Source organism: Rhineura floridana, chromosome 1 (genome assembly GCF_030035675.1).
Source record: "Rhineura floridana isolate rRhiFlo1 chromosome 1, rRhiFlo1.hap2, whole genome shotgun sequence".
In the NCBI taxonomy this organism is placed as follows: domain Eukaryota; kingdom Metazoa; phylum Chordata; class Lepidosauria; order Squamata; family Rhineuridae; genus Rhineura; species Rhineura floridana.
Genome location: NC_084480.1, coordinates 122,182,293 through 122,189,865, shown reverse-complemented (window position 1 = coordinate 122,189,865; position 7,573 = coordinate 122,182,293). Strand labels below are relative to the sequence as shown.

The 7,573-nt window shown below is 42.5% G+C and overlaps 1 protein-coding gene across 1 annotated transcript; it reads right to left on the bottom strand.

Annotated features, from left to right (window-relative positions):
* Positions 1-1,811: 1,811 nt before the first annotated feature.
* Positions 1,812-7,354, bottom strand: DMRTA1 (DMRT like family A1). The gene is made up of 2 exons (XM_061630982.1): positions 6,442-7,354; positions 1,812-4,546 (listed from the first exon to the last, which is right to left on the bottom strand). Exons 1-2 carry the CDS (start codon positions 7,022-7,024, stop codon positions 3,693-3,695), a joined length of 1,437 nt encoding a protein of 478 aa, XP_061486966.1. The 5' UTR covers positions 7,025-7,354; the 3' UTR covers positions 1,812-3,692.
* Between the last annotated feature and the right edge of the window lie 219 nt (positions 7,355-7,573).

The following is a 7,573-nucleotide window of genomic DNA, read 5'->3' as shown; positions in this document are numbered from 1 at the left end:
AGAGCTGGCTGGGAAATAGGAGGCATGTTTTGTCCTGACAGTGGTGCTGACCATGGTGCTGTTTATACACTATCAATTTAACCAAAGCAGCAGTAGAGGGGTAAAGAGGCCTTAGATTATGTATAAGCTCTTTGCTTTGCATCAAAACCAAGTTAGGATTTTCTCTTCCAAAGAATGCCTTGAAGCTATTTATTCAAGATTGTCTAAACATGGCCATAATGTATGTCCATAGTTGGATTATCCTTGTTGAATTGGAGTTCACCAAGTCAGTTTCCAAAGATTAACAAGGCTAAAGGTTATCCTCCTGTGTGGATAAAATGCTGAACTAATGGCTGCCAATTCTTGTCACTGGCTACATTTTCAAGTGGCGCAAAAAAAATATCACCCCAGCTCTTAATGGTTATGCTCTTTGTGTCAAACAGAAATCCCTTTAAAAAATGTAATGAACATGAGTGGCCACAAGATGGTGATCAGTGGCTTTAGAAGCTAATTCAGTTGGAAAAAATTTCCCATAGAGCTATAGAATGAAGTACAAGTTGTTTGTGCTAACCTTACTGGAAGGGGGAAAGTAGAAATCCACAAAGAATTTTATCAAATGTAGCATATAGGCTGTACTTCTGGAGCAAATATCCAAATTAATAACCCTTTTTAACTGGATCAAAAAATTAAAAGAGAATGTGCTGATAAGGATATAAATGTAAGAAAATGAATACATATAGCCCGTTTCTCTATAAAAATTAGATGTGTTGTGCTGTGTGTAGTTGTGTTGCTTAATTTTGTTTAAAAGTAGCGCCACAGCAGCAGAGAGTAACAGCAGATGTGGAAATGCGAGTGTGCCAGCGTGTGCATGCATTTGCCTAAGAAAGCAGGCTTTTACCCTGCATCAGCATCACTGAGACTTGAGACTTAGTAAAATAAGAAAAGCTACTTTATTTATAGAAATACATAGTAGATAGAAAAGGCATATCTGGTTCTAACTAAAAAGCTAAGTTGGAGGCATAACGCCCAGGTGTGGGAGTTAGCCCCCATGGCTTGGAGAGAACAGAGACAAAGGGATGTCTCCTCTCTCCCGGACAGTCAAAGGACAAAGGAATGGAAAGGGCAGGAGGAGGAGGGGCAGGTAAGCTTCCCTAAAGATGTAACAGCCTAGCGACAGAAGGAAGTCAGTCAGAGCATCACAGGTAAAAGGTGTAAACAAAGCCTATCCATCCGGAGGACCCTAGCTCTATCTTCCTTCTGGAGCTTAAACAAAAGAACAAAACAGGAGTTGCTCTTGCCCCACTTCCAACACCCCTTCTCAACGAGTGTTTGGTTCAGTCCACGAGATTTGTCTTGTCTCGCAGCTTGCAATGTCTTGACTTTGCCCAACGCCTTTCGTGAGAGCGTCTGCAGTCATGTCTGGTGGGTGCTTCACGTCCATGTACTTGGTGCATGAGTGGGGGGGGAATGAATGGGAATATTGCTATTACATAAACACCACCCATTCAAATCCAACAAATGTTTCAGTAACAAAAGTTCTGTCCGCACAAACAAAAACCTCAAGGCTGCAGATCTCTAGTGGGTTTGATTGTTTTATTTTACTTCCAAGTTTTTCAGTAGTAACAAGCTACATGAATATTCAAGCATAAAGTATTCCACTGACTTTTGCAAGCTCTTAACATATCAAGAGAGTGACAAGGAAAAATGTATCCCTGTTCTTTATCAAAGAAGCATATATTGCATAATAAACTACGACAGGCTCAGAGAATTAGTAAACTGTGGTAATGTTGTCACAAATGGGTTTAATAAAATCCAAACACACACACAAAAAAGAGAGTATGATAAAGAGATTTATTTTTTCAAAATACATTGGGAACAAAAATGCTTAGTCTGCTTTGGTTTAGAAAGCCTCTTTTTAATCTCACCCTGGGAAATGGCCAAGGATGGATAGACTTCTTTCATTTTAACTCTTGAGATTAGTTATGATTGCTAATGTTAATATTTTTTATTTTAAAGTAACCTTCACAGGCTTAACTCCCTCCCTCCCTCGCTCTCCCTGTGTGTGTGTGTGTGTGAGAGAGAGAGAGAGAATATCTAAAATGCAGAAAACTTAGCTCTTACAAAGAAGTGCTAACAATCCCTTGTCACCAACGTCCCTGAAGTATAATAATTCTCCATGTATCTTCTAATAGTCATTGTCAATGTTCACTGCTATAATTTCATGATTTTGGACCTAAGCATTTATAAAGAAGTTTCTGCCAAGTGCTCAAATCAGTGCTCACCCCACACACACTATGCAAGCAGACCCAATTTTTTTGTGTGCTGCTGCTTGCATTGGCTTGGATTCTCACTATTACATTTTGACTCCATTCAACAGTCATTTAAGGACAGTACATTTATTATTTTATGAATGTCACATTTATTCTCCAAGGAACTCTGAGTGGATATGGTTTCCATCCAAACAGCTTATGAGGGCTACACATGCTTAGCTTCAGAACTAGAAATCCATGATGTGCTCCCAGACCATGCTCTGGCAACATATAAATAATATTTTAGCACATTTGCTGCATTTGGATGCAACTCTAAAATATGGTTTAGCATTTCATGAATAAGTCTTGGCCTCATTAGCTCTCTTGTGGCATGACTTAGAAAAGGAGATCAGAAGCTTTCATTTGTTTTTAATTACCTGCAGTTTAGGGTTCTGTTCACACCTAGACAAACTGTGGTTTGTCTTAACTATGGTTTCCTGAAGCAAGTCAAATTCACCATGGTCTATGAAACTGTCTTGTTTCAGTAAACCATAGGGAAGACTGATCACAGGTAGGATTCAGACACAAGGCTAAACTGCAGTTAGTTGAAAATAGAATTGAAAGCTTCAATCTCCTCCTTGCACCCACGCTTCAGGAAGAGAGAAGAGCACACAAGGATGAGGTTCATCCACATAATGCTACACCATAGTTTTGCATTATATCTAAACCAGGCCATTATTTCATTTTTTCTTGCCTAGGATCCAAGACCCCCAACCAAAAATAATGCTTATACACCACATTCCTGATCAATTTTGTTAGAAGAGTTGACCATTGCCAATATTCAGCTGCTTCAAATACCCTATTTTTAAGATCCTATTTTTTAATCAAATCTCTGTATTTCAAACACTATTCCATTTCAAACATGTAAATCAAAAACATGAACATATCAAATATCTAGGAAAAGACAAAAGGGAGTTCAATTATTTATTGGGTTTCCTCCAAATTTCAACTTAGATTTTCACTCACAGCCTCTTAAATGTCACTTAGTTTTTTCTTCCCCAAAAGCATGAACACTGAATATACAGTATGTATACAAAAGCTCATATTTAAAACCAGCGCTAATTTTAAATGCTCTTTAACAACTGATATTCTGAAATTTTCTCACCTTTCATACTGTTCCATGTTCAAATGAAGAATCTCATTAAAATCTATTTTTAAAAAAATAAAATAAAATAAACAGGACTGGAAACTACTGATTAGCTAGGTCCAGAGGGGTAGCAGTGTTAGTCTATTGCAGCAAGAAGACCAAAGAGTCTTTGCTAGTCTTTAAGGTGCTACAAGATTCTTTGTTCTTTTTACTTATTAGCCCTTTATTAGCAGAAAGTACCTTTGAAACTTGGGCTTTAAAATTAAGAGACAACCCACTTCAACAAGTACTACAAAAATGAAGATTTTATCAAGATGCTATTTGTTTTCTTCATTTAGCCTGGTGTAAATTGTGCTACTGACAATTGTGTCTTTATTGGGGAAATAGGATGCATCTTTGATCACTCCTGAAAAGGAATAGTCCATCGCTGGGTGAAAAGGCAAGGTAGGAAACAGTCCAGTTCTTAAGTACGGCGATATCAATCCAGGTAAAGCTCTTCCTGGAGGGGAGTATGCCACTCTCAAAGGTCCAATTCCAAGTCTAGGACTTAGACCATAAAGACTCACTTCACTTCCAAAGGAAGTTGGACTGGTTTGTAGAGGAGAAAATGCTGATTTATTCCCAAGTGCTCTGACATCTACTCCTAGGAGACTAAAATCAGAGGACTGCTGGAGGATATTGCATACTGGCAGTGGTGAGGCTGCAAGCTGTCTGAGTTCTTGCTTATGCTCATTCACATTCAGTATCTGCTCTATGGCTTGGACTATATCTCCTTTGCAGAATTGCAGAACTCTCTCTAATCTACTCTGTTTGTGATTTGGAAAGACCTTGGTAAGGATATCGAGTGGGTCTCTGCGTCTTGAAGCACCAGAAGTAGGAGAAGCAGTAGAAGAGGCGCTGGTATTGGAGACAACAAAGTCCTTCAGACGTTCACTTTCATTCCCTGATTCTATCTCTGAAGAAGACAGAGATGCTGAACTGTCAGTGCCTTTCAAAGAGTCATCAGGACCTGAAGGACAAACGGCCATCTCTTTACCTGAAATATGTATGCAAGAGGACTTCTCTTTACAGTCTCCAGTAGCTCCAGAAGACCTCTGGGACGGTATATGTAAATGGGCTACAGAACTGCTTTGTTCACTGCAGTGGAAGCCATACTTCTGAACCTTCTCCTCTAGAAAAGAAAGTTAGGCATGGAGTCAAACACTCATGAGTATTTAGGACACATCCAATACTTCTCTCTCACACACACACTCTCACTCACACCTTCTGCAGTCATAGGTATGCATACTGTAGTGGAATTAAAGTGACCACACAACTATCTGTTTTTACTGGTATTCTGTATCCTATTCAATCCCTTTGAAAAGCTCTCATTCATGAGTTAGCATACTTAAGAATTAACCCAGTTGTACTAACAACACAGCCACACACACATGATGGATTTCCTACATAGATATAGCTACCATGTATTGAGCCAGTACTATATCTATATATATACGCACGCACGCACGCACACACACACACACACACACCTATTTTTGCATGTATGGGGAGACACCCAAGCAGGACTTCCCATACATTCAGGTTCTTACAGATGGAAGCATAAAGTGGAAACATGCAATATTCTACATCAGTGGTTTCCAAACGTCTTTTCCCATGAACAACTCAATGATTTTTCTGCCTGTAGTAGCAATTACAATAAACTGTACTAGATGCTATATGATTTTAATTGTATTTTCATTGCTTCTTTTATTTTTTGTAGATTGCATTTTATTGTATTACAATTTGAATTCTATAGTCCACATTGCCTGTCCACCGTGTTCTCCTGCCTCCACAAATCTCTTTAGCATAAGCTCTGGGAAGCTGACCCACATCAAGGCCATCATAATGAATAAGGGCGATAGTACTGCTCCCATTTCACTTTAATGATACTTCTATAGGAGAACTGCCTGATGGGTTGTTCCTTCAGTCACTACAACTGCCTGTATGTATGAAGCAAAGTCTATAGAGCCAATTTACTTGGCCTAAACAAAACTAGACATTCAGCTGAATGACATACATTCACCAACAGTATTTACAACACTGATACTATGGCAGTTTATCATGATGGATGTGCTTCATAAAATTTGCAGTAATGCTGCATACTGTGCTAGGTAATGCCATTTTGCTTTAGGCCCAACCTGCAACACACCTTAGCAATTCAGCTTCTTCAATATACCATGCTATGAATTGTAGTGAAATGCTACAGTCTTAAAGCATGTATTTGGAAATAAGTGTCACTGAAACCTGCTACTCTGTAGATACATTTGAGATGGAAAAAAAAGGTGAGAACTGATAACACTATTTAAATTTATATCCCACTGTTTGCATACATTTCAAGCACCGTTCCAGTGCAAACCCCACTAACATGAACTGACGTCAATAACAGTGGTCAGTAAATCCTGTCTACAACTTGTTCTAAATGTCAGGAGTAGTTACACACATCTCTGCTGCTGAAACAGCCTTGGGGAGAGTGGGTTTCTTCCATCCACGTGTATCAGGTCAGTAACAGATATTCAAAACAAACTATTCCTAATTCCTTAAATTCTCTCTCAAGCAACACCCTAAGTCACGATTGTGTGGGTGTTTCTTTTGTTCACGTTTGGAATGCCAATAAAAACAAATGCTGACACCTATTTGTGCTTCAAGACCATCCATAAGTACCCTGACATAAAATGCATATATGGCTTAAGAAAATGGATGCGTTCTTAACATTTTTAATAGACGTCCCCACAGTTTGTGATCATTATTCTGCAAAAGCTCAGAGCACAATGTATCCTGCACATGCTCAGAAACACCATGGCCAAAATCGCTCACTTCGCACTGGCTACTGCACAGAAAACAGAATCAAAGCCTAACTCTCCCCAGAGTTCTGGCACAAATTAAGCATGGCTTTGTGGTTTTTCATTTTTTTTCTGGAAGGCGCTGTGCCCTTGCGTCTTCTCAACCATCTTCTAAAACCAGCATCTCAGTGAGGTCACTGGGTCCCCCCGCCCAGCTGCTGCCGTCATTCGCCCCCGCAAGCCCCACCTCTTCGCCCACGCTGGAACTCCGGGTAGCAGCTGTTGCACGCGGGGTCTCCTCCTGCGCTTGCGCCGCCCGCCATAAGGCTCAGCGCCGACTCTCTGCTCCGGCGAGTAGCGACACAATGCTGGTGGTGGCTGCTGTTCCCGCTGGCCTCGTTCTCCTCCTGTGCCTGTTGCCTGCGCAGCGCCACCTGGGCGGCCATGACGCGCTGACGCTCAGCGATGAGGCCGCACCTGGTGCACGCACAGTCCCGCCAGCGGCAGAAGCGCTTGTGGCCCTTCAGTGCCGACACCACGCCGTGGTTCCGGCAGCGGGCGCACTTCGGCGTGCGCGGGTAGCAAACGCTGCGCTCCGGCCCCGCCGCTGCCTGCGAGTAGTAGCTGACGTTGTTGCCGGTGGTGGTGGTGGAGGAGGCGGCCGCCGCGGCGACGGCTGCCGCAGCACGCACAAAAAGGCTAGGCGGGCGGAGGAAGGAGGGCGGCACAGGGACCCCTGAGGGCACGGGCAAAGCTGGCGAAGGGGGCGCTTTGAGCGACGAAGCGGTCAGTGCCGGCTGTTGCAACAGAGACGAATTGCCTGTTGCCATGACTCCGCTGAGTAGAGAAAAGGCACCCTCGCTGTCCTGGGGCACGTCGCTGACTGAGGGGACGCGCCGGCCGGAGTCTAACCTTCGCGGGCGCGTGTTCAGACTACACCAAGTGGGCACGGCCGCCAGCTTGCCACGCCCACTGTCGCACGGGAAACCTGAAACCGCCCGGCGAGGAGAGAGAGAGACAACTCGCGGACAGGCTGTTAGAACTGTCGGGGCAAGTTGAAGAACGAGTGAAGGGCTTTGCCGAAATGGTTCCTGACGTTTCTCACACTTTTTGAACTTCGGAGGTTCCCCGAATATCTTTGGCGTACGCCTCGCCCAGTGCTAAATGAGTGCCTGTCACTTGCGCGCGCACAGCCCTTCCTTGTAAAGCAGGGATTGATTTACTTTTTAAAATTCTATCCTGCCCTTCTATCTTAAAATAGGGCACTCAAGGTGGCTCTCAATAAAACCATACCAATAAAAAAACACAAAAATTAAAATAGATAAAAATACACAAAATACAGTTAATACCTGTGCCTCTGTCCCTTACTGCTGGACTCT